Raw genomic sequence first — 27,205 nt, forward strand, 5'->3', positions numbered from 1 at the left:
CTGCCTCCCAGCTGTGACCATCAGCAGGTCTGAAGATGTCCTGGGGCAGAAGCTGGAGTAGGACCTCAGCTGCTTCAGAACAAGTACTCCAGAGGAAATTGACTTAATTTCTAAAATGAAAGAGGTCTGACTACCAATTGTGGAGGGGAGATTGCAGTGTGATTAAAGTAATGAAGGTACCAACAGGAGTGACAGAACAGGAAGAGCCCAGGGATCAGGAACAAGCTGGGCAAATCACCACTCTGGCACCTGCTTCCACTTCTGTACTGGGTAGAGTTGACAATTCTGATCAATGAGGCTGCTGTGAGGAATGAATAATGGGAATGTAGGAACCATAAAGGTCCTTGGAGTATAGGTAACTATTATACTGGACAATTATTGGCTTCTGAGAAAAACTAACAATTATCAAGTCCTTCAAAATAAAACAGTGGTAATCATTCTGAAATTAAAATATTCTAAAGTTCCAAGTGCTTCAATAAAATAAATGTTTCTACAATTTAACAAAGAAAATGTTATTTTATGGCACTTACAAGGACATATGTAGAAGTCAAATGTTCACTGGCAGTGGGAAAATTCAATTTTTGGAATTAGTAACTAAAATCATAAGGTTAATGCTAAGGTTATAATTACATAAACAAACACATTAATTTAAGATGTAAATAGTGGGGCTTAGAAGTTAACATTAGAAAAGAAGGAAAAAAAAAACAGAACAAAAAGTTTTAAATACTATAAATGATTCCTGAAATCCCTGCAACTAATTTCCTGCAGTTAATGTTTGTGTTTCTCATTCCACAGCTGCAAGCCATATTCAGTCATAGGTCTGCAAGACAAATCACTTATAAAAATCATAAACAACCAAAAACCAAATTAAAGTTGTCTGCTACAAACACACTTTATGGTAAATAAGAAAAATCACTCACTTGAAATCCATGAAAGATGAAAACAAACTTACTGGGTCCATTGAGAAGGCAGTAAAGTCTCTCAATGACCATCCCTCTTTATTTCTTCCCAATTAATACAAAAACAAATCATCATCAGAATTCATGAAACATACTTTAAGAAAATCACTTATTGAAGTCACTAAAATAAAAGATTTTCTCTCCTCTCCTAATTCTGTCTCTTGTTGAAACAATTTATCTGTCTTCAGAGTGTCTCCTACTCACATGGACTTTAACCTACAGATTGTGACCTAACAATTCTCTTAACTATATATTCCCCAAATCATGTTACATGAATAACATTAAATAATACATGATGTTTAAAGAATACTTTTAGACATCTTCCAAATGCCTTACTTACATGTACTCCTTACAATAATATTGTGAGGTACAGGCACTTTCACTTTTACTTGTTTTTTTTTTTAGGTTTTGGAACTGAAGAAGAAAGAGTAAATAACTTGGGACAGATATGGGATTTGAATTTAGGAGTTTAACCTCACACTTTTAACTATGGCACACTAGTTCTTCATCCTTGAAACTCTACTCATTTGGCTAACACACCCCATGCCTTATTGGTCATCCTTTAGTGGCTAGTGTTTCCAATATTATTTTGGTCTCTCCTCTCTGTCCCCCCAAAAAGTTAATCCAGTCCAAGATTGCAACCATTTCCTCTGTGTTGAGGCCTCTGAAATCCACATTTCAGATGCTGAACTCTCTCTTGAGTGACAAACTTTTAGAAGTTAACCCAAACATTTGGTGCCATGAAACTCAATCAAAACCAGCACCATAAACAATTTCCCTCAAACCTGTCCTTTCTGGAGTTTACCTTTTCCCCCAACCATACACATTTTAAATCTCCAGGAGCCTCTATCCTTCACCCTCAAGCAGCTCCATGGCCAACCTGGTACCACATCATGCACCACCTCCCTACAAACCTTGAACCATTCCTTCCATCTCTCCCTACATAATAGTCACATTACCTCCTAGTTGTAGCATCCAACCAACCACATTAACCAACATCCATCTGAACTGACCGTGTTACTTCCTTCATCAAAAGTGTGTGACAGCTCACAGATTATTGAATTACAACTTCTCAATCTACTTTTTAAGACCGTGATCTACATTCAAATGATGATTTCTGAATGGTTCATTATACTAGTCTAGCTCAAGATTACTTGCTCTTTCTCAAACACCCTTTGCATTTTCTGGTGTATCTTTGTGTTCACATCACTCTTCCATCTGTGACAAACCTTACCCAACAAGAAATGTCCACCAAGTCATACATTTCAGCTCAACCTCCTGATTCTCCCATCAACAGATGTGCAGTTTATCCCTTCCCCCAACCCCCAAATCTCCCCAGGATTTTTACTGTGCTCTTTCATAATTACATTGATCTAACTTACAGCTATTTGTATATTAGTCTTTTCTAACACATTCTCCAGAGGATTTTAGACATCTTGGTTGCAAGGACTGTGAATCAGTTGATTTTAGTACCTCTTTCACCTCCTCACCAAAGGCTAGAACAATATAAATTCCTGAATTAAAAGGCTGCAGGAAGCTTATTAGTGAAGGAAAAGCATTGTGGTGCAGCAGATTAAGCCACCATCGGTTGGAGTCTGGCTGCTCCACTTCTGATCCAGCTCCCTGCTGGTGCACCTGGGAAGGCAGTAGGTAATAACCCAATTACCCAGGCCACTGCCACCCATGTGGAAGACTTGAATGAAGTTCCTGGCTTTATTTATTTATTTATTTGACAGGCAGAGTTAGACAGTGAGAGAGAGAGAGACAGAGAGAAAGAACCCTTCATTGGTTCACCCCCCACAAATGGCTGCCACAGCCAGCGCACTGCGCCCATTCAAAGCCAGGAGCCAGCTACTTCCTCCTGGTCTCCCATGCGGGTGCAGGGCCCAAGGACTTGGGCCATCCTCCACTGCCTTTCCGGGCCACAGCAGAGAGCTGGTCTGGAAGAGGAGCAACCAGGACAGAATCCGGCGCCCCAACCGGGACCAGAACCCGGGGTGCTGGTGCTTCAAGCGGAGGATTAGCCTAGTGAGCCATGGTGCCAGCCAAATTCCTGGCTTTAACTGGCTCAGCGCTGGTTGTGGCAGTCATCTGAGGCATGAACCAGCAAACGGAAGATCTCTAACTCTGCTTTTCAAATAAATAAATAAATAAATCATTGAAAAAAGGTAAAAACCTTTTATCCTTATCCCAGAAACACAGGATGTTCTTATCCCACTCTGGCAGCTTGTGGCACGGCCTCGGACTACACCACTATGCTCTACATTACACGGAGGTCAGGCAAACATACTTTTTTCCACATATTATCATTCATTGTTACTGAAGGCATCTATTAGTTTCTATCACAGAGGGAGCTCTAAAACATGCTCATATCACCATGGACCAGTGCTATAACAAGGACATTAGAAGAGCTGCTTTAAAATGAACCCATACAAGAACTGAGGAAGAAGTCACAGAGGCCTAAAGAAGCAGAAACAGGGATGGCTCAGAACAAAGAAAAACAAAAACAAAAACATGACATCCTTGGATTTACAGGCAAAGCCCAAGGATTGTGTGAAATTCTAATGTTAAAAATTGTATTTTAACTGCTCAGAGTTCAGCAGAGTACAGTATACTATGTAGACAGTTTTTTTTCCCCCTCTCAAGACTTGAACTTTGTCTCTTCATTCTCTCCTAGACTATAGTTTCTGGTAAGAAATCAGCTATGAGTCTAACTGGAGATCCTCTGAAGGTAATCTGGTGTTTCTCTAGTGCACATTAAAAACTACTGAATTGTAGGAATTCTAGATGCAAGACCTTTATCAGATATATGATTTTTCAAAATTCTTTCACATTCTGTTTTTACTTTCTGAATAGTATTCTTTGACATACCACAAAGGTTTCAGTGTTGTAATATCCAATTTATTTGTTATTTATGCTTTTGGTGTCACATGTAAGACATCATTGCATATCATTTAGAGTTTCACAGTTTTGGGGTGGGCATTTGGTTTCATGGTTAAGATGGCACTTGGGATGCTTGTATCCAATACTGGAGTATCTGGGTATGAGTCCTAGCTTCACTCATAGCTTCCTGCTAATACACACCATGGGAGGCCTCAGGTTACAGCTCCAGTGGGTCTCTGCAACCCATATGGGAGATCTGGATTGACTTCCCGGCTTACGACTTTAACCTGGCTCAGCCCTGGCGGTTGTGGACATTTGGGGAGTAAACTGGTGGATGGGGAATCTGTTTCTCCCTTTCCACCTCTCAAATAAATTTAAAAAATACATAAAACTTTAAGAGTTTAACAGTTTTAGCTGTAACACTTAGATTTTTATTTCATTTTAAGGAATGGTTTTCATATGGTGTGATGTACATATCCAGCTATTCCAGCACCACCATTCAAAGAAAGAAAAGACAGAAAGAGGGCTCATAAAATCCTGTCCCTCCTGCAACAGACCACGTATTCATCTCCAACCACAGGTTGTTCCACGCAGCTCCAAACCAACCAGGAACAAAGAACCTAACCACAAAAGACCCCCTCCTGCTCTGTTAAGGAATTTTCCCAACTCATTCATGAGCATGGCCAGAACAGTCCAGGACAACTGATATATGAGCTTCCTGGGGAGGCAACAGTGAGCAACACCACCTTTTAAATGTGTTGTGCGCAACAGAAGGGACATCATTTGTACAGAACAACAAGCCAGGTGCAAACTGAAGTGTAGTGGGCTGAGGAGGAGGAGACAGAGACCTGCTTTGCTGGGGTAAAAGTCCCTTTTCTTCAATGCTGAGGACTCAACGATAATCCTAATATGCTGAGCATCACCTTGAAAAGTGTATTTTCTGGGACCATTTACAAAGTTTCCTCCACAGACACAGGGTCATTGGTTTGTTACTAGTATTTTCTGCTCAAATAATTTTCTTTTACCCTTTTCCCCTCTGTATTTTCATATATTCCTTTTTCTTTTATTTGTCTACATTTTTTTAGTGCACTTCAACAAACCAATTAATTCACGGGCTACCTTTCCATCACTTGTCCTGTCATTTGATTAAAGGGTAAAACAACATGCCTTTCTTGGTAAAATTATAACTCTTGAGATTGAAATTGTACCCAGGTATTGGGGAAACTGGGCTCTCCAGTGTGATGCGGCTTTTTAATTGCATTTTTTAAAACTGAAACATTTTTTATTTGAAACATTTTTATTTGAAAGGTAGAATTACAGAGAGAGACAGAAATCTTCCATCCACTGGCTCACTCCCCAGATGACCACAATGGTCGGGGACGGGCCAGGCCAAAGCCAGGAGCTTTGACTGGGCCTCCCATGTAGGTGGCAGGGACTCGAGTACTTGGGTCACTTTCTGCTGCTTTTTCACGCCATTAGCAGGGAGCTGGATGGGAAGTGGAAAAGCCAGGACTTTACCCGGCCCCCATGTGGGATGCTGGCATTGCAGGCAACCTTACCTGCTATGCCACAACGCCAGGCCCAGTGTGATAACTTCTGTTCCCACTTTACTGAAAGTTGTCAGCATGCCAATGCTGTGTTCAACTTTATAAATGCCTTCTCTTTATTTGAGGAGAGGACCAGTTGTTTTTTTTTTTTTTTTTTTTTTAAATCCTGTGAATCACAATAGCCGTTTTCAAATCAGTGTGGAGTTCTTGGAACAGATCTTATTTGCTCATAATATACTTCTTTTATATACCTAAATTATGCTTAATTTACCATTTGCTGGAATGTAATTTAATGTTTTTGTGATGCTCTTGTCATATTTTAAGTTATTTTGACCCATAAAAATACCACTTTGATTTTTAAACTGTAACTGCAATTAGAACACCAAAAATCACTGAAAATAATTTAATATCAAATGCAGTAACCAACTGTCCAACTGCTCCACAAATTTTAAACCTAATTTATTTGAAACAAGACTGAAATAAGGCCCATGCAGATATGCTTATAAGCTGAAAATATCATTTAAAAATATTTCTATTTATTTGAGAGCCAGAGAGAGACAAGGGCAGACAGAGTGAGATCCCATCTACTGGTTCACTCCTCAAATGGCTGCAACAGTTATGGCTGGGCCAGGCACACAAGCCAGGCACAAGGAACTCATTCTGAAGCTCCCAAGTGTGTGGCAGGGAGGCAACCACTTGTACCATCATCTGTTGCCTTCCAGGGCTGCAGGTGGAACCAGGAGTAGAGACAGTAGAAACCAGGTACTCCAATATAGGATACAGGTGTCTTAACTGGCATGTTAACCACCAGGCCAAACACTTGCCCCTTACATATCTTTGAAAACTTTTCTGTTTAACACTTAAATTTCCTCTCTATCTCTTTTTTTCCCTTCTAGGTGGTTTGTCCAGTCTGGATTTTGCAGGTGAAACATGCAGTATAAAACATACTCCTCTGTCTTTAGTACTTCCTGTAAGTTAGTAGTTGAATCCATCGATTTTTCTTTAAAACAAGATTTATTTATTTATTTGAAAAACAGAGCAACAGAGAGGGAGGGAGAGGCAGAGATGGATCTTCTATTCTCTGGTTCACTCCCCAAGTGGTTGCAACAGCCAGGTCAGGGATAGGCTGAAGACAGGAGTCAGGAACTCCGTCCTGGTCTCCCACACAGGTGGCAGGGGCCCAAGCACTTGGGTCATCTTCCCAGGTACATTGGAAGGAAGTTGGAATGGAAGTGCACAGAAATGGAGCCAGCATTGTGGCACAGCAGGTTGAGTCTCTGTCTGTGATGCCAGCATCCCATATAGGTGGTGGTTTGTGACCTGGCTGCTCCACATCCAATCCAGCTCCCTGCTGTTGTACCTGGGAAAGCAGTGGAAGATGGCCTAAGTACTTGACTCTCTGCAACCAAGTGGGACACCCAAATGAAGCTCCTGGTTCCTGGCTTTGGACTGGTTCAGCCCCAGCCATTGTGGCCATTGGGGGAGTGAACCAGTGGATGGAAGCTCTCTTTTTCTTTCTCTTCTTCTCTTTTCTCTGTAACTCTTTCAAATTAAAAAAAAAAAAAAGTGCAGAGTACTTAGGACTTAAACTGGCACTCCAATATGAGATGCCCATTTGGTAAATGACAGCTTAACTTGCTGTACCACAACACTGGCCTCCATTCTGCAAACAGAAAAATAAACAGGATGGTTAAGTATACAGTTTGACAAGTTTACAACTAAAGACATAGAATGAGCAATCAGATGAAGGTAAGATCACTGAAGGCTCCCTTCTCTGCACTGCCTGCTAGTGTGGATTTATTTTTTTATTTTTTTTATTTATTTTTTTGACAGGCAGAGTGGACAGTGAGAGAGAGAGAGACAGAGAGAAAGGTCTTCCTTTGCCGTTGGTTCACCCTCCAATGGCCGCCCCGGCCAGCGCGCTGCAGCCGGCGCACCGCGCTGATCTGATGGCAGGAGCCAGGTACTTATCCTGGTCTCCCATGGGGTGCAGGGCCCAAGTACTTGGGCCATCCTCCACTGCACTACCTGGCCACAGCAGCAGAGAGCTGGCCTGGAAGAGGGGCAACCAGGACAGAATCCGGCACCCCGACCGGGACTAGAACCCGGTGTGCCGGCACCGCAAGGCGGAGGATTAGCCTAGTGAGCCGTGGCGCCGGCCAATGTGGATTTATTTTTATGTTTGCATTTACAGTATAAATGTAACCACACTCATACTATACATGCTTGCTCTTGATCATGGAGACTTGCAAAAGGAGGATACTGCAATGTGCAGCTCTGAGCTTCGCTCGGCCCCTTCTGGGATTCTGACTCACAAGCAAAGCAACAGAGTGTGGAGTTCCCCACCCAGACAATCTTAGGCAACATGAAATTGAGAAGATTCACCAGTATCACACTGCAGGTTGCGCTGTTGCCCAGGCTGCTAAATCTTCCAGGAATGAGCTTCCAAGCTGGGGAGGTCCCTGTGTAGTTCCAACAAGATGACACTTCCTACACGTCCCACCAGGCAGAACTCTTAGTATCAATTAACTTCTTCTTTTTTTTTTTTTTTTTTACAGGCAGAGTGGACAGTGAGAGAGAGAGACAGAGAGAAAGGTCTTCCTTTGCCGTTGGTTCACCCTCCAATGGCCGCCCCGGCCAGCGCGCTGCAGCCGGCGCACCGCGCTGATCTGATGGCAGGAGCCAGGTACTTATCCTGGTCTCCCATGGGGTGCAGGGCCCAAGTACTTGGGCCATCCTCCACTGCACTCCCTGGCCACAGCAGAGAGCTGGCCTGGAAGAGGGGCAACCGGGACAGAACCGTCGCCCCGACTGGGACCAGAACCCGGTGTGCCGGCGCTGCAAGGCGGAGGATTAGCCTGTTGAGCCGCGGCGCCGGCCAATTAACTTCTGATAGTTACTGAAGACACAGATAAACCAGAGCAAAATGTGGTAACTCAGGTTATTTGTACTTGGAAAGAAGAGACATGGTGTGTTCATATTCTACAGGAGGTCACGGGCTACCCTCCACAGCCATTCGTGCTCAGATCTCATGGTAGTGCCCTGCACAACTACAGAAGTTCTCCGGCAGCTATTATGAAATTACTTCAAGTAATAGGAGCTGTACTGGTTTACTTAACACGGATATAAATTTACAAATATTCAAAACTGAGCACTGATTAATTTTTCTTCCTTACAGTTTAAGAGGACTAGTACGCTGTGATTAAAATTAGTCGAAGGGTCTACGGCCATACCACCCTGAACGCGCCCTATCTCGTCTAAAATTAGTCGAAGGAATGACATCTGAAAATCCATTTTCCTGCCTCTCAGCACGCAACCCTTTCTTTCTGCTTCTTCTCACCCTCCTCTCCAAGTGTTGCCAACGCCGTCCATCTACTCACTTGATCTGCTCTAGACATACTCACCTCATATTTTGCACCAGGAGTATAATCTTCTCCTCAAAACCCCTTTTTAATAAAGCTGTCTTAGTAACTATTAACCTGAATACAACAAACAGAAATCCTGCTTCTGGGTACATGCATCCCCTACTCCAGTCCACAGTTCTTATCATTTCAGCGCTTTGAAGAGATCAAAGGGTTCCTTTCACCTAAAAGGTACCTGTATCATATTATATACTTCCTTAGAAAATACAAAAGATGAGGAACAAGTCTCAAGGGTGACTCCAAGGATCTTAAGATGAGCTTGAGGAAGAGGGTTAGACATAAACAGGATGCCCTAAAGCAGGGGTGGGAAACCTTTTTTCTGACAAGGCCATTTAGATTTATAACATCATTCACAGGCCATATAAAATTATCCAAGTCAAAAATCACCATGCTATAGATTAATTTTGGGTCCTGCATATAGGGTGGCCTTGGCAGGGCTAGATCAAGTGATTTTGTGGACCTTATACTACTTGATGGCCAGATGTTCCCCACCCCTGCCCTAAAATAACAGGAAGACAAAGAAAACGTAGAACAGAAAGCCAAAGGAGCCACACAACTTTGGGTCTGGAGCAGCCTCAGCTAAATTCCTTTAATCTAAGATGAAAACTGACCCCCAGAGACAGAAGACGTCAGACCATGGACTCAGGAAAAACTGAGGCCCAGGCCTCCAGTGGTGGTAGCCACTGTGATCTATAGCTATAGGGGTTCTACCATCTCTGCCCATTAAGAAACCACAGAAAAGCTTGTTTTCTGCATATTTTTTTAAAGATACACCTTTTAAAGTGTTTTTCTTTTTTTGCAAAGTGAGTCCATTACATTTACTGGACAAATTACCTAATTTTCACCATGGGAGGGCAGTCTTATTCTAGTATGTTGCAAAAGCCTGAAAATAAAGAAAACAAAGTCAGATATATTTAACAATAATCTTAAGGCCAAGTAAGGTAACATTGCAGGCAGAACTGTAAATTTCCTGTTAGAGATGCCACCTGCTTTCACCTGGCCAGCCCTCTTCCCAGGCCAGCTAGGTAATGGAAATAAACAGGGTGCCTTCCCCAAAGGGTTCACACCTCCTTTATGATGTATCCCCTGTGAAGAGAAAGCAAGCTCTGGGCCTCATAACTGGCAAGTCCTTAAAGCCCACCTGATTATTATCAGGCCCCTTCTGTCAGGTTCTATTTGTCCCTCAATTGGAAAACTTACTTGTGTTTAGACACCAGCTTTCTTAGGTCCTTCAATAATGACTCTGTCCTTTGTTCTAGACCCTATCTAGCCCACCTGGGGCATCATTCCTTTGTAATCATAGCCTCTACTCTAACATCAATGGCTCTACTCCCTCCTGACCTGTGATGGGGGTGGGAGGGCGGGTACGGGGGAGGGGAGGAAGAACCACTATATTCCTAAAGTTGTACTTATGAAATTTGTATTCATTAAATAAAAGGTTTCTATATATATATATAATATATATATAATATATATAGCATTATCACTTTCCAAAGTACACATTCACTATAAAATAGACATAAATTCTCAATAACATTATAATTAAAATTATAAAAAAGGGACAGACTATTGAAAAACTGGAATAAGAACGATGCTTTGCATATTTATCAAGTATCTAATCTAAGTCATTCATAATACTTAAAAAAAAAAAAAAAAAAAAAAACCACAGCACAGCACTGAGTATTTACCAAGCCCAACCATGCGAAAACCATAGATGCTATGCTCAAGTAGCAAGCACTTGATCACTACCAAGCCTTATGATGGTACAAGGGGACACATCAATGTTGCAAATTATATGGAAATGCAAAGTACTTACAACAGTGAAACAGCTTGGAAAAAGAACAAAGTGTTGTCAATGTTTACTACCTGATGGCCAAACTTACTGGGAAGCTGCCATAACCAGCGTAGCTTGGTACTTATGCAAGGCAGACACATACATTAGTGGAACAGAGATGAGAATATGACACAAACCTACATCTCCATGGTTACCTGATCTTTCACAAAGATATGAAGGCAATTCAATAGAGAAGTAGCTGTCATTGCTTCTCAGCCTTCTGGCTAAGATCAAGTGAGAAGTAATTGTCTTTTCAACAAATGGTGCTGAGACAACTGGATATTAACTTGCAAAAAAAGTGGACTTAGACCCTAACCTTATACCATATACAAAAATTAACTCAAAATAGATCATAGACATAAATACTAGTATAAGAGACAAAACTATACAACTTTTAGAACAAATAAGAAGAAATCTTAAGGATCTCGTTTGGGCAAAGAGTTCTTTGACTTGAAACCAAAAGCATGAACTAGAAAACACAAAAATTACTGGGGTGGGTGTTTGTATAGCACTTAAGATGTTGCTATTTTTTGAGTTTTGGCTTCATATCCAATTCCAACTTCCTGCTAATGCATGCCCCCAAAGACAGTGGGTGGTAGATCAAATACTTGGATCTTTGCTACCAATGCAGGAATCCTGAGCTTCTGGCTTTGGCCTGGAGTAGGTCTGGCTGTTGTGGGCATTTGGGGAGTGTGTCAGCAGATGGAAGATACAGCTCTGTCTCCATCTTTTTTTCAAATAAGAATAAACACTTTTTTTTTTTTTTTTTTTTTTGACAGGCAGAGTGGACAGTGAGAGAGAGAGAGAGAGAGAGAGAGAGAGAAAGGTCTTCCTTTGCCGTTGGTTCACCCTCCAATGGCCGCCGTGGCCGGCGCGCTGCGGCCGGCGCACCACGCTGATCCGATGGCAGGAGCCAGGAGCCAGGTGCTTATCCTGGTCTCCCATGGGGTGCAGGGCCCAAGCACCTGGGCCATCCTCCACTGCACTCCCTGGCCACAGCAGAGAGCTGGCCTGGAAGAGGGGCAACCGGGACAGAATCCGGCGCCCCAACCGGGACTAGAACCCGGTGTGCCGGCGCCGCAAGGCGGAGGATTAGCCTAGTGAGCTGCGGCGCCGGCCAGAATAAACACTTTTTAAAGAGAAAAAATTTTCAATTTATCCTTCAGAAATATTGGCAAGCACATACAAACAGCACGATACTCTAGGCCCATGTTGTACTTTCTTTGTCCTTGTTCTTCTGGAATCATCCATACATTCATTTTCCACAGAGCAATCCTTGTTTCTTTCAGGAAAGTTGATAGAAACCAAGTTCTGGCCGGCTCCACGGCTCACTGGGTTCTAGTCCCGGTCAGGGCGCCGGATTCTGTCCTGGTTGCCCCTCTTCCAGGTCAGCTCTCTGCTGCTGTGGCCCGGGAGTGCAGTGGAGGATGGCCCAAGTCCTTGGGCCCTGCACCCCATGGGAGACCAGGAGAAGCACCTGGTTCCTGCCATCGGATCAGCACGGTGCGCCAGTCGCAGTGCACTGGCCACGGCAGCCATTGGAGGGTGAACCAACGGCAAAGGAAAACCTTTCTCTCTCACTGTCCACTCTGCCTATCAAAAAAAAAAAAAAAAAAAAAAAAGGAAACCAAGTTCTGTTTTCTAGGTGTCACTGCAATTGTCATTTTTTCTAAAGATTTATTTATTTATTTATTTGAAAGTCAGAGTTATACAGAGAGAGAAGGAGAGGCAGAGAGAGATCGTCCATCCACTAATTCACTCCCTGATTGGCCACAACAGCTAGAGCTGTGTAGATCTGAAGCCAGGAGCCAGGAGCTTCCTCCAGGTCTTCCCATGAGGGTGCAGGGGCCCAAGGACTTGGGCCATTTTCTTCTGCTTTCCCAGGCCATAGCAGAGCTGGATCGGAAGTGGAGCAGCTGGGTCTCGAACCTGCGCCCATAAGGGATGCCAGCACTGCAAGAGGCAGCTTTACCCGCTCTGCCACAGTGCAGGACAGTTGTGATGTTTTTGATTCTAGGTCCTTTCAGCTATAGAGCAAGGAGATATCTGTGTGAAAATTAACCCCCTGGGGCCAGCACTGTGGTGCAGCAGGTTAAAGCCCTGGCCTGAAGTGTCAGCATCCCATATGGGTGCTGGTTCAAGTCCCGGCTGCTCCTCTTCAAATCCAGCTCTCTGCTATGGCCTGGGAAAGCAGTAGAAGATGGCCCAAGTCCTTGGGCGCCTGCGCCCACATGGGAGACCCAGAGGAAGCTCTTGGCTTCGGATCGGCACAGCTTTGGCTATTGCGGTCATCTGGGGAGTGAACCAGCAGATGGAAGACCTCTCTCTGTGTCTCTACCTCTCTCTGTAACTCTTTCAAATAAATAAAATAAATCTTAAAAAAAAAAAAAACTAACCCCTGTGCATACACATATCTACAAACACACCTGAATATTGCCATTGTCTGTATATATAGTTAAATAGGAGTTCATATTAACATGTCCAACTCTAAACCATTGTCTCATGGATCATTCTTGCCACTACCCTTAACAGAAACCTCCCACTCCACCAGAAAAATACCTGGCTCTTACCACTGCTATACAGTTCTAAACTGCTGTGTCACAGTTCACAGACACAGTATTGTCTTAAGTACTCCTTGACTCTTTTGTTTTTATGCCTCTATCCTGCTCTGTTTTTCTTCCATTATTCCTGCACCACTTAGTAAATGTGATTCACTTTCTGTGATGATAGGATTATCACTGCTGAGCCCCCAGTACCTAAAACTCCTAGCACAAAGTAGGTGTTCAATAAATGAGTTAAACACATGAACAAATGAAATGAATAAATAAAAATTTTGCTTATTATGTTAATTAAACAAGTCTTGGAGGGCTTTTCTAGCCAGCACTTACATCACTCAACTTTGAGATACCCTATATACTTCAATCAAATGATATGACAGACTTTTCACCAATTCAACTGACTTGTCTCCTCACATGCTGTATTTTAACCACAAAACCAAAACAGTTAGCTATCAAAACCACCACATCAGAATATAGTTCCTACTTTTCATTTATAGCCTCACATTGCCAACCCAGTTTCAATTTTTTAGACAGTTTTGGTGCTATGTGCTCTGCCTATTGATAAATATTCTTACTCACATTTGTTAGAAATATGAACAATAGAATCCCTATCATAAATTCAACTCACAGAATTAAAATGAGGAATTATAAAAATAATAAGCTGTTGATTTCAAATTAATCTTTCAAAAGAACTGTGAAGGCATGTAAAGTAATTTTTGGAAAAAGTACACAGATTTGCTCTCTTTTGCCTGGTGTGGAGGCCTGAGGGTCAAGAACAGAGATACTAATAGGAAACATATGGGAAAGATCAGTAACAAGATGGAATCTTGGTCCAAATGTGGTCTGCTATGTTTTACATACCAATGTCTCAAACCAGTGACTAGATTTTTACAATACTGCTAAAGCATGACTTTAAAAACTGTATACTTTTCTTAAATCTTAAGATTAACAAAATAAATCTTGTGAATTCTTTGTAAAAATCTAATGGAAAACACCGTTTTAAAGAAACAAAAATGAACTCCAAGATTCATTTTACCTTATTTACACAAGCTTGAAAGAATTCTCCCCAAAATAAACTCAACATCCACTGCCAAGAGACACACATGTTAACTCTCTGTTTGAAATACGAAAATTTAACATTTAAGCAGTTAACTGTTAACCCTTCGAGAGTGCTCAGTGAAATGAGAACATTTTTCTCAATCTGCAAATTGAATGCAACAGGAATATAGCAACAGAAACTTTCCACCTCCTTTTATCCAGCAGTATACAATTGTTTTGTGCGCCAATGAAAACAGGCAAATCGGAGATGCAGTTTCAGAAGATGAAGCACTGACTTCCATAGTCACGATACTTCTGTTTCACAAGTTATTAGATGTCATCCTGGTGGGTAAATTTGGGAACATTAAGGGGATAGCTGATAGAAAAGAAGGTGTAAGTATCTGCATAGAAAAATTATATACTTAATCTGTGTAGCTGACGATTGATTACATTTTAAACATAAAGTAGATGTGAAAGGCTACATGTTTCTGATCTTAATTCCTTGTTTGAACAAAGGGAAGCACTGATCTGAATATAACGTGCTGGCTAGCCCAGAGACAAGACAATTTTGAGTTCTACCTTAAATTGCAGATACTGGGCTCCTTGTTACAGTGGACCTTAATTTGAGGAATTCTTTGGCATGAAAATGAAAATGAAAACAGTAATCAGTACATGCTGTTTCATTTAGCTCTGTTTGCCTTTCATATTGGAGGAAATTCTTGCCACACCTCAAACCAAAATTAAGAGTAAAAGAAAGAAGTCAGCCACATAAATCTGACCGAGAACACAAACATGTTAATTTAAATCCACAAAGCTTTGTATAATGAAAAGAAAGATATAATTTTAACTCAACCCAAGTGTTTTCCAAGCAGATTGTATTTGCTTAAATTGCTACAGTAACTCAAGGAACAGCCCTGTCTGCATACAGAGTTACTGTGGATTTTTAAGAGACTCAGTTAAAGAATTTAGGAATTTCTGAATCATTTAAAGGATTTGCAAATTCATCAACCCCTGAAAACTAACGCAAACTCAACAGGTATGATGATAAAAACAATTTTCAATTTTTAAAGAATGTATTCCTATTGTTAAAATTAAGTATACTGAATTTGTTTAGTTTTAAAGTAGACTGTAGCTATCACAAAAGCACAACTTTTGGAAACAAAATGTGGTAAAAGTTACATCAAAACTTTGATTAAGGAATGTGTTCATGGAAAGAAGTAGTAAAGTGAGTTTAATTTTCTAATTTAAGATGTATCCAATAAACAGTCTTTGTTTAGTTTTTTTTTTTAAATACATTAAATGAAAGGAAAGAATCTCAGTTAAAGGAATAGATTTCTCTTACTTTGGGGTCTCTTTCTCTCTATTACGTGAGCAGTGCTGGAGATTCCAGTTGCAGGGAAGATGGGTATTTGCACAAATTTCACTCAAGATTTTCCCAAAATTTTTATATTAGACCAAGTCTCTGATACTGAATGTTTTTTATTTCATTTTCCTCTTAAAAGACAGACATGAATTCTTTATCTAGTCTATTAAAGGAGCTGGTCACTTGGTTTCAGTTCTTAAGATTTAATTGTAATCTAGCTAATAACAATTGAGACATTCATGTTTCTATAGTGAACTAATTTTACAGAGTAAAATTTAAAAATATTTTAGGCAAAATCCTGAATCACATGCTATAATTTGTTTTCTTATATACTAGTTTCTATGGCATACCAATAAAATAATTATATCTTTAAAGTAATTTAAAAAGCCTTTCTTATGAAGTTTTTATTTTAAACCTTCCAGAATTGGTTAAATCATACCTCACCTGCATAAATAATTTCAACTAGAACTTGTATTGATGAAAGTATAAGAGCTTTTTTTCAAGTAACTAAAATATTATAAACATAGCACTTTTGATAATTTTTAAAAACCAATAATATATATTTTACTTTGCTTCAAATTTCCTTTTTCATCTTTATTATGCAGAGAATGTAATAAGAAAGAGAGGAATACATTATCAAAACCTCTGTTACTATGTTCGTTTAAAGAAACCACCAAGGTTCAAAAAAAAAAAAAAAAGCCAAGCAATTATCACCATTATTAGAGATGGGTATTCCTCATGACACATAACCTCTGATTTATTAATTTAATCATTCACTCAACAAGCCTCTGAGCACTTACATACGTTTTGCACTAGATTCTGTTAAAAACCAGAAATCAGGAAATGGGATGGCTGGTATTGAGTTCTACCTTTTTGCTGTGAATTATCCTATAGGGATCAAGGTATAGACTGTAGAATACAAAAAGCAGAAGCAACGAAATATGCAAGTGGCTAAGAACAGGTTAGCTGGAATAAAAATTTTAGATAAAATGAAAACACAGATCATAACAGGGAGAATTATCACAAGGGAAGAGGAACAGAAATCAATGAGCATGTGGATAGAAACAGGATGAATTTCAGACCTGAAAACTGCAGGAGGACAGGGGCAGAGGAGAAATCGCTCCTCAGGAAAAGGCCTTCTCCATAGGTGACCAGGAACTATAAAGTCAAACATGAAGAAGTCCTTTGCTTTCAGAGGATCCAATTGTCAAGTCCTGGTTCTAGGCCAAAGGTATCATCTAGGTTTCCTTCTTTCCCAACATCTTTCATAACTGTTGATCAACAGACTCCAGTTTTCAAATGTAAGGCTATTAACTGAAGCTTGCTTATGTTTTTAATACAAGGATAGAGTTCAGATGGGTTTTCTTAGGCAACACTCTTTTGCAAGCTCATCTGTTTGACAGTCAGCCTCAGAGCCTGGTGTATGTAGCTTGGCCCAGTGCAACTGTGATTCTGCCGCCCTCTGTCACCGGTCTTTTAGTAACACAGTAGCCTTATGAAACTCAACTCCAGGGACTATCAAGAGACTGAAACAAAAGATAAACCCTTTAAAATTCAAAATGCTATAATATAAGGGGCACAATAAAATAGTCATGAACCATGTAATGACAGTTCAGTCCAGAGGAGACTGTATACATGACAGGGACCCCATAAGATTATAAGGGGTTGGAAATTTCTATCTCCTAGTGACATAACAGTTCCCATTACATCTAGGACAATGCATTACTCACATGTGTGTGCTAATGCTGCTGTAAACAAATCTATTAAGCTGCCAGTAATAACAAATACAGCACATACAATTGTACACAGTACATAATAATGCCAGCAGTGGCTGGAGCCAGGCCAAAGGTGGGGTTAGAAACACAATCTGGGTCTCTCCCACGACAGTCATCAGTGCTACCTCCCTGGGTCTGTATTAGCAGTAAGGTGGAATAAGGAGCCAGAGCTGGAGTTGAGCATTGCCCCTGTATATTCCAATATGGTTGTCTCAACCACTAGGCTAACTGCCTGGCCCTAATTATTTTAGAATTTATTCCTTTTTATTAAAAAAAAATGTTTAGGAATGGGCAATTTGGCTTCATGTTTAAGATGCCACTTGGGATAGCCAAAACTCATATTACGATGTCTGGGTTCAAGTCTCAGTTCTGTTCCCCATTACATTAGCTTCCTGCTAATGTAAATTCTTGGACACAGTGGTAATGGCTCAAGTAATTTGACTCCTGCCACATTGTGGGAGACCTGGTTCAGCCCTGGCTATTGTGGGCATTTGAGAAGGGAACCAGCAATGGGGGCACCTGTACTCTCTCTGCCTCTCAATGAATAAATAAAAATGAAAACAAAAGTGACTGTAAAACAGGATGCCATGCTCCACTGGCAGAAGCCTCATTTATCTTATGTGCAGCATGCCTTGCTTGTAGCACTTCTCTGGGGCTTGTTTCTAATTTCAAGTGGCTTTGTTCACCCTGGCTCTAGGAGCAATAAGCCATACCATACAGCATGGATGGGTGGTAGGCTACACTATGTAGATTTGTGTAAGTGTGCTTCATGATGCTTACAGAACAAAAAACCCTCCTCATGATGCATTTATCAGAATGTACCTCCCCATGAAACGGCACACGGCCACATCTAAAATAAAGTATTATGAATGTGTAAGTAAAATTCAGAGGATGTTCTATACCAATTCCTGCTAATTTCTCAAAGTCTAGGTCAAATGGTATCTATAAAAGGCCTCCGTGCTTTCCCAAGCAGGATGGAGCCACAGGCCCCACAGCACTGCCTAGCTCAACACCAACTGCCCTCTGCTCTAGGTTTTGGTTCTCTTTGTTGTGTTTCTTTTCTACCAAACTGCTCTTTACAGACTGTGCCTTCATGTCCTTTTCATTTCTGTGTTCCTCACTAACTTAGCCTAGTGTTTCACCTCCAAAAATAACTCAGGACAACTGTAAACTGAAGTAATTTAACAAAACTGCCTGGGGCCAGCACTATGGCACAGTGGGTTAAAGCCCCAGCCTGCAGCGCCTGCATCCTATATGGGCGCCGGTTCGAGTCCCGGCTGCTCCTCTTCCGATCCAGCTCTCTGCTACGGCCTGGTAAGGCAGTAGAAGATGGCCTAAGTCCAAGGACCCCTGCACCCAAGTGGGAGGCCCAGAAGAAGATCCTGGCTCCTGGCTTTGGATCAGCTCAACTCTGGCCATTGTGGTCATTTGGGGAGTGAACCAATGGAATGGAAGGGCCATCTTCCACTGCTTTCCCAGGCCACAGCAGACAGCTGGATTGGAAGTGAAGCATTCAGTACTAGAACCGGCACCCATACAGGATGCCAGCACTAAAAGCGGCAGCTTTACCCGCTATGCCTCAGAGCTGGCCTCTATAAAGTGCTTTTATACGCACATCCACATAGTGTATCCAGGAATCACCTTTGGTGCCCAAGAGCCCCAGGCAGATCCATGAGGAGCTCCCAGTTCAACAGGAGCTGGTTCTGGCTTGCTGTCAACACTGCCCTTTGGGAAAAGAACAACAACTTGACTCCTCCCAAGACTCCCCTAGTCCACCCATGAGCATTGCAATGTAACCATCTTAGCTCAAATATGTTAATTCAGTAAATCAGGTACTTATTTTCAGAGTACAAATCCCTTGGGTCAGAATTTAAGCCTTCCAGATTCTGGCTTTCACAGTCCTACTTTACTCCTACAACAGTTAACCACTATTTCCTAAGCATGTTACCTTGTTGTTTTTATGATGTCACTCATCTCCTCTACCTGGAAGCCTCTCCATCTGGTTCTATGAGGATCCTAACACTCATCCAAAGTAAAAGTCAAGGTCAGTGCCATGTCCTTTACAAATGGAATGGAAAACAAAGAGTAACCTTCATGAGTTCCAAAATCACAAATTGTTTAAAAAACAAAAAAGATCACAGCATTCCTATTTTGGGTAGCAAATATGTGAGGTGGCAAAATATATGAGGCTATTTCAAAAAGTCAGTAGAAAAATGGAATTAAGATACATTTATTTTGGTGAAAAAATTTTGAAATCCATGCATAGTTTATTCATAATATGCATTTTCCATGAAATTTTTGAGGATCACTCATATGTATGGATTTTTAAAAATTTTGGGCACCAAAATAAACTTATCCATTAATTCCATTTCCCATGAATTTTTTGAAGTATCCTCATACAAGAAAATATATTAGAATGATCACTTGATATTTCTTTATTAAAGTAAAAGAAGCAAGATTCGTCATCCAAAGCAATGATGGAGAGCGAGATTTTGGAAGTGAGAGAGAGGTGATATACAACATTCAGGGAGAGAAGGAAAGCATGAACTAAAGAGATGCACCTGCACAGCACAGTTGTAATCATGAACTAAGAGTGAGACCACTAGGTTTGGTCCTGTTTTTCTTGAGTCATTCTCAGCTGCTTGAGTCAGGTTTGAGAGAAGGCAGACAACGGAGTAGCTGGAGTTGTAGTTTACCAGATGTCAGGGACCAGACTGTGTAGTGCATGTGCAAAAAAAGTGACAACAGGGATGAACCATGGGGTCCAAGGTGGTAAGAACAAAGTGACAATGATGGGAGTTAAGGCTGGGGGTCAGTGAAAAGACACTGGGATCAATATATTTTAGGTACCACTGAAATTCAAGAATTATCACAGCTGGAGTTACTACACTGAGATAGTGGTTAGAATGTAGGATGCCCAAAATTGAGTGTGAAGGGGTTATAGCTTGAGATGAGTAGTTCTTGGATGTGGTTGCATGAGAAGAATGGAGGATGAGATTACCAGCAGAAGAGCTCAGTGACAGAAGAAACCAAGGGTCTCTACCCAAGTAACTAATTCAAACCTAAATACATGTAATATTTCTAGTCTCTGAATTTTTTTTGACAAAAAAGAAATAAGAAACCGAGATGTCTCCCAATCTTTATCATATGGGATTCTGTAAGATAAAATGTTTTAATTATTATTTTCTCAATTATATTAATGATAAAAAATAACAGAACATTCAAGATGAGCAGGAGAGAAGTCATTTTATGCATAGATGATGTGTTAGGACATTCACTCTCTCATTAAATCATGAATAGTAAAAGAAGAATGACTTTTAAAAACTGTTTCCTAAAAAATACACTCATTCCATCTGGAGAGCAGAATTCAACTTGCAAGTACTTTTACATGTACATCTTATACAATACTAACAACCACCAGGTGAGATAACCAAGTCTGATTTTTTTTTTCAATGTTTATGTATTTTTCACCAACTTGAGAGAAGGAGACACAGAGAGAGAGATTTTCCATCCGTTTTTTTCACTTCTCAAATGCCTTGCAACAGCCAGGACTGGGTCAGGCTGAAGCCGGGGACCAGGAACTCTCTTTGGGTCTTCTACATGGGTGGCAGGGGCCCAAGAACATGAACTATCATCCACGGTTTCCCAGGATATATTAGCAAGAAGTTGGGTGGAAGCAGTGTAGCCAGGCTTTGAGCAGGACTCGAATCAGCACTCCAGAATGGGACATGAGCACTCTGAGCTGAGGATTAACCCACTGTGCCAGAACACTCACCCCCAAAGTACAGTTTAACGACAGTCACAATTTTTATTTGATTGATGAGGCAAAGGGCAGATATATCAAGCAACATGGTTGATGAATGAGGTTTCTAGTCTCCTCCAGGATGTATACCAGCCTTCTCTACATCTTCTGGGGTGAACTCTCTAGAGTCTCCTCCCTTCATGGTCTTTCCCCCAGAATCCTCTTGCTCCCTGCATGTCTCTCTGATCCTCCACTAGACTTCACACCCTGGGAGACAGGATGGTCTGATTTTAATATTTGTCTATCTATAACTTAAGACAAAAATATTAGTGGAAAAAAGGAAGCTGGAATAAAAATATAAAGATTAAAATATTGGGGCTGGCACTGTGGCTCACTTAGTTAATCCTCCACCTGTAGCGCTGGCATCCCATATGGGCACCGGGTTCTAGTCCCGGTTACTCCTCTTCCAGTCCAGCTCTCTGCTGTGGCCCGGGAAGGCAATAGAAGATGGCCCAAGTGCTTGGGCCCTTGCACCCGCATGGGAGACCAGGAAGAAGCACCTAGCTCCTGGCTTCGGATCAACACAGCACCGGCTGTAGCAGCCATTTGGGGAGTGAACCAATGGAAGGAAGACCTTTCTCTTTGTCTCTTTCTCTCACTGTCTATAACTCTACCTGTCAAATAAATATAAAAAAAGATTAAAATATTATAAAACTAAAATGTTGTAGAATAAATATTGTGTATATTTGGAATGTGAACTACTCAAGCAGAACTATTGGGTCTGGAAACTTTCATGAGGAAAGTTTGAAGGCACAGTTAGGTTTGGACAGAAAAACACTAAGAGGAAACATGATAGTGATTTCTAAATATCTCAAGCACACCATGTTCCTCCAAAGGGCAGAAAAAGGTACCAGCAGAGAGAAGCTGTAATAAGGATTTTAGTTTAACATTAAAACAGAATCTCCTAGGCAAAAGCTCTCAAACTCAAAGGTAGGTGTCTCTTTCCATAGATAGTGGCCAGCCCTAAAGAACTGAGCAGCTGGCAAGAAACCCAGCATTTCCAGGGGGACTCTGAGTGGTCACTGAGTGAAGTCATGTCCTCACTGTAAATCTGCTTCTCCAGTAAGCAAGAGAAACAGATTCTATTAAAAGACAGTTACTTAAAAAAAAAAGATAATTACTTATTAAAGGTCTAGAACACCAGACTTTTAATTGTGGTTTGATACGGTATATAATTTAAAAAATTAATTCTACTTCATGGTACTTAAACATTAATTTTGGTTTGAGCACTGCCCATTTTTTCCTGGATATTCTTTTAAACACAGACACAAATATTATAATTTTTCATAACTATCAATTTATACAAGATTTATTCTGACTTTTATTACCTTTTCCCACAATAAATGTCATTTTTCTCTTTGCAATAGGACAAAAAAGAACATGGGCTTTTTAAGTCCAGTGTATGTGTTTCTATTCTCTTTTGGTGTCAGAGTATATAGCCAATACGAAACTTATCAATGGGATGAAGATTATGACCAAGACCCAAGTGAGGAGTACCAACCAGAATTCCCGTTTCATCAAAATATAGAATACGGAGCTCCTTTCCGTCAGTATACTTTAGGCTGTGCCAGGGAATGCTCCTGTCCATCTAACTTTCCAGCATCAATGTACTGTGTCAACCGTAAGCTCAAGACTATCCCAAATATTCCTGCGCACATTCAGCAACTCTACCTTCAGTTCAATGAGATTGAAGCTGTGACTGCAAATCCATTTATCAATGCCACTCATCTTAAAGAAATTAACCTCAGCCACAACAAAATTAAATCTCAAAAAATAGATTATGGTGTGTTTGCCAAGTTTCCAAACCTACTACAACTTCACTTAGAACACAACAATCTAGAAGAATTTCCATCACCTCTTCCTAAATCTCTGGAAAGACTCTTCCTTGGTTACAATAACATCTCCGTGCTGCAGACAGATGCCATGGATGGGCTAGTCAACTTAACCATGCTTGATCTCTGTTACAATCATCTTCACGATTCTGTGTTAAAAGAAAAAATTCTTGCCAAAATGGAAAAATTAATGCAGCTCAACCTATGCCATAACAAATTAGAATCAATGCCTCCTGGTTTGCCTTCTTCACTTATGTATCTATCTTTAGAAAATAACTCAATTTCTTCTATACCGGAAAATTACTTTAAGAAACTTCCAAAACTTCATGCTCTAAGAATTTCACACAACAAACTGCAAGACATCCCATATAACATTTTTAATCTCTCCAACCTTGTAGAGCTCAACGTTGGACATAATAAATTGAAGCAATCATTCTACATTCCAAGAAATTTGGAACACTTATACCTAGAAAATAATGAAATAGAAAGTATGTACATTTTTATTATTTTAAAGATAGACGGAATAGTATTTTGATCTTTTAAAGAACAATCATGCTTTACACATTGCTAAAAATGGTTTTGAAGTTGGCAAAAGAATTGGTAGAAATTGTTCCCAAATAATGCTGTGCCAAGAAGTCTATTAGATTTTACTATCTTGAATATTGAGAATAATAACTTAGAGTATATGAATAAATATGAGTATCCTAAGTAACATACTGATATTTAAAAAATAAACTATTAATAAAAAAATTGTTGATAGAATCAACTGTTTACAGTTCTGATTTAGGACAAAAGATACAAATTTGAAGAATAAAAATTTGCAATATTGAGACTGGCACTGTGGCACAGTGGGTTACATCACAGTGTCTGTGATGTCAGCACACTGATGATTTTAAATTTTTTCTTTTGAAAATTTATTACTCACTCAGAAAAGTTAGTGAAATCAAATTTATTTTTGTAATATAAAACTCAGAGCTTAATTTTTCATTTTATTATTTAATATAAAAAATTAAAGCTAATTCCACTTAGAGGTATTTTAATGAAATGTATCCCAATAAGAAAATTTAACATAAAATTACAGAAATTAAGCTGTGTGATTAATTTTTAATTTGTATTTTTCAGATATCAATGTAACAGTGATGTGTCCTTCCATTGACCCACTACATAACCACCATTTAACATATCTTCGTGTAGATCAAAATAAGCTCAAAGAACCAATAAACTCATACATCTTCTTCTGCTTCCCTTACATACACAGTATTTATTATGGTGAGCAAAGAAGCACTAATGGTCAAACAATACACTTGAAAACCCAAGTTTTCAGGCGATTTCAAGATGACGATAGTGATGAGCATGATGAAAGTGATGGTGCACAAGACAGCCACGAGCACGGAGCAGAAGAGCATTTTGACCCTCATTACTATGACAGTCAAGAATGGCAAGAAACTGTATAGATATATACTAATGACTTCACAAAACCTCAGTATTGAAAAATCTAAGCATGTATTGCTCAAAGAAATATATCTAGTATTTCATGTTAGTATGTGATCAGAATTACAATTAAGTTGTTTGTGACATTTATATAATTATATAGGATTAGAACTTACTCAAAGCAACACAAATTTTTAGAAATAAAAATTAGAACAGCCGTAAGCTCAAGACTATCCCAAATCTTCCTGTGCACATTCAGCAACTCTATCTTCAGTTCAATGAAATTCAGCTGTGACTGCAAATTGACTCATCAACACCTCTCATCAAAATCAAAAACTAAGCTTTAAAGGCTTCTTACTCTCCTTAAAAATGGAAATATGTTGAGAAATTCAGTGAGTTTGCCATTTCTATCAGTACTTTTATTATTAATCTATTAGTAATTAGTGATTTTTATTAATAAATTTTCTAGGACTGAGGAGGGAAGTAACATTGGCAGAGAAGACCTGAAAGCATTGTCCTTTTAATGACTAGAGGACAATGTTTGAATTACAGAAGAGCAAATTAATGTTGAACAGTCATTCATTCAAGCAATAGATTTTTTTTAACCTCATATCAAGAAAAGCTTTCACACTTGTATTTGTGACCTTTTCACTATGGCATCCACCCCCTAGGCTTACCTCTTAGAGCACAAAATTACAGTTTTTGATTTTCAAGAGGCATCTGTAATTATAATATTCATATTTTGATTTTCATCAATAGTTTCTGGCTCATAATTCCTTCTCCAAGGCAGGCCATAGAAATCAGAATTTATCTTCCTCATAGCAGGTCACAAAAACTCTCCCTGCTCCTTTCTGTCTTAGAGCTGGACAAAAGAAATTTTCTGATCTACTTTTGGCTGCAGTAAGTCACAAGATAATCCTCATTCCAGGGATGTCCTGCCTCATAGCCTGCAGGGTAGAAGGCCGCACAGAGAGGAAAGAAAGAATCTGATCAGATAGGCTTTGCAGGGGTTTCCCACCTAGTCTACTAGCAATCATGTCTGTGAAATCAAATGTTGGTAAAAACACAAAAGGACAGGGTCTGCAGAGCTCCTGGATAAATGAATACATGAAGGTTCCTGGAAGGTGCTGCCTGGAGGTGGAATGGAAGTCCTGCACAGCTTCCCCTATACTGTGCACTATGCATGTCTTTATCTGTATCCTTTGTAATAAACCAAATGAATACAAGTAATATTTCTCTGAGTTCTGTGCACTCAAGAAAATTAATCAGAACCCAAGAAGGGGATGTTGGGGGACACTGATTTATAGCCAATTGGTCAGAAGCATAAGTAAAGCTACTTAGGGCTTGTGATTGGTATCTAAAGTGGAGTAGGGGTAAGCTTGGAGACTGAGTCCCCAACATGTAGGGTCTGACAGTGTCTCCAGGCAGATAGAGTCCGAATTGAAATGGAAAATACCAAATTATTGTTCAATGCAGAATTGCTTGGTGTTGGGAGAAGTCCCACATCTTTTGAAGTCATAGATGTCTTTGTGTTGAGGAAAAAAAATAATAAAAGGTTTCTTTATCCAACATAGATTGTCCTACAATTGATCTAAGACATATAAACTCACAAAATCAAGTAATCTAGCTTTTTGTCTCAGAACACCAAACACACCAAAGAAAATGATACACTCTACATTTGGATAACTAAACACCACAAAATTATCTCATTGTATTTTATCTCATCTGTATTTAAGCAAATTTTAGCAAGTGCTCAAAACTATCTTCATTGCACTCCATTTCAACTGAGATAATTTTTTTTATAGTAAATTCAACTCAAGAAAGGTATCCTTGGGTCCGGCACTGTGCACATCAGGTTAAACTACCAACTGCAGTATTAGCATCTCCGTCCTTGGTCATCTGCACCCAAGTGGGAGGCCAGAATGAAACTATGGGCTCCTGGTTTTAGCCTGGCCCAGCCCTGGCCATTGTAGCCATTTGGGGATTGAACCAGCAGATAGAAGATCTCTTTCTCCCTCTTTCTCTGTAATTCTTTCAAATAAAATAAATTTTAAAAAAAGTATCCTTACATTAGTTGCATAAAGATTTACTAATAAATAAGAGCTTTGTTCACAAGGTTATTGTTAGCAAAATAAAATGTCCTCAATATTATTCAACTCTTTTGTCTTCCTAGCACAACACATTAGAAACACATCAGACAACTACATCATGCCAAAGCTGAATATAGTTCCTTTAAATTTTGATAGCTTTTTTTAAAAAAAGATTTAATTATTTATTTGACAGGAAGAGTTAAAGAGAGGCGTGGGGCGGGGGTGGGTGTAAGGTCTTCCATCCGCTGGTTCACTCCCCAGATGGCCAAAATGGCTGGAGCTGCGCCAATCCAAAGTCAGGAGCCAGCAGCTTTTTCTGGGTCTTCCACGTGGGTGCAGGGGCCCAAGGACTTGGGCCATCTTCTATTGCTTTCCCAGGCCACAGCAGAGAGCTGTATCAGAAGTGGAGCAGCCCGGACTTGAACCAGCAACCATATGGGATGCCGGTACTGCAGGCAGTGGCTTTACCTGCCACATCACAGTGCTGGCCTCAGATAGATAGCTTTTAACATTTGCTCTAAAAGTTGTTTATTCTTTGATCTATCACAATGAAGTACTGTAAGTATTTCTTATAATTATTTAACCGCTATGATGAACTCTTGACCTACCAGGCTTATGTTTCATAGAATTCCTCAGATAAGAGATAAATATAAACCTGGGTCTGCCTATAC

The 27,205-nt window shown here is 40.1% G+C and overlaps 2 protein-coding genes across 5 annotated transcripts in view; one reads left to right on the forward strand and one right to left on the reverse strand.

The window, feature by feature from the left end:
- The window catches only part of CENPP (centromere protein P), a 252,595-nt gene that overhangs the window by 138,534 nt on the left and 86,856 nt on the right, over positions 1-27,205 (reverse strand). The gene's annotated exons all lie outside the window — the stretch shown is intronic.
- Positions 14,953-25,674, forward strand: OMD (osteomodulin). Its single transcript, XM_008256879.5, has 3 exons — positions 14,953-15,277; positions 22,549-23,501; positions 24,136-25,674. The coding sequence occupies exons 2-3, from the start codon at positions 22,562-22,564 to the stop codon at positions 24,465-24,467; spliced, it is 1,272 nt and encodes a 423-aa protein (XP_008255101.3). The 5' UTR covers positions 14,953-15,277; positions 22,549-22,561; the 3' UTR covers positions 24,468-25,674.

This window comes from Oryctolagus cuniculus, chromosome 1, assembly GCF_051225735.1.
Source record: "Oryctolagus cuniculus isolate XC-2025 breed Fujian yellow rabbit chromosome 1, ASM5122573v1, whole genome shotgun sequence".
Classification (NCBI taxonomy): domain Eukaryota; kingdom Metazoa; phylum Chordata; class Mammalia; order Lagomorpha; family Leporidae; genus Oryctolagus; species Oryctolagus cuniculus.

Bases quoted from the DNA above. Each gene is read 5' to 3' on its own strand.
- OMD (XM_008256879.5), top strand. From the start codon at position 22,562: ATGGGCTTTTTAAGTCCAGTGTATGTGTTTCTATTCTCTTTTGGTGTC. The intron at 23,502-24,135 runs GTATGTACATTT...TGTATTTTTCAG, and splicing joins AGAAAATAATGAAATAGAAA to ATATCAATGTAACAGTGATG.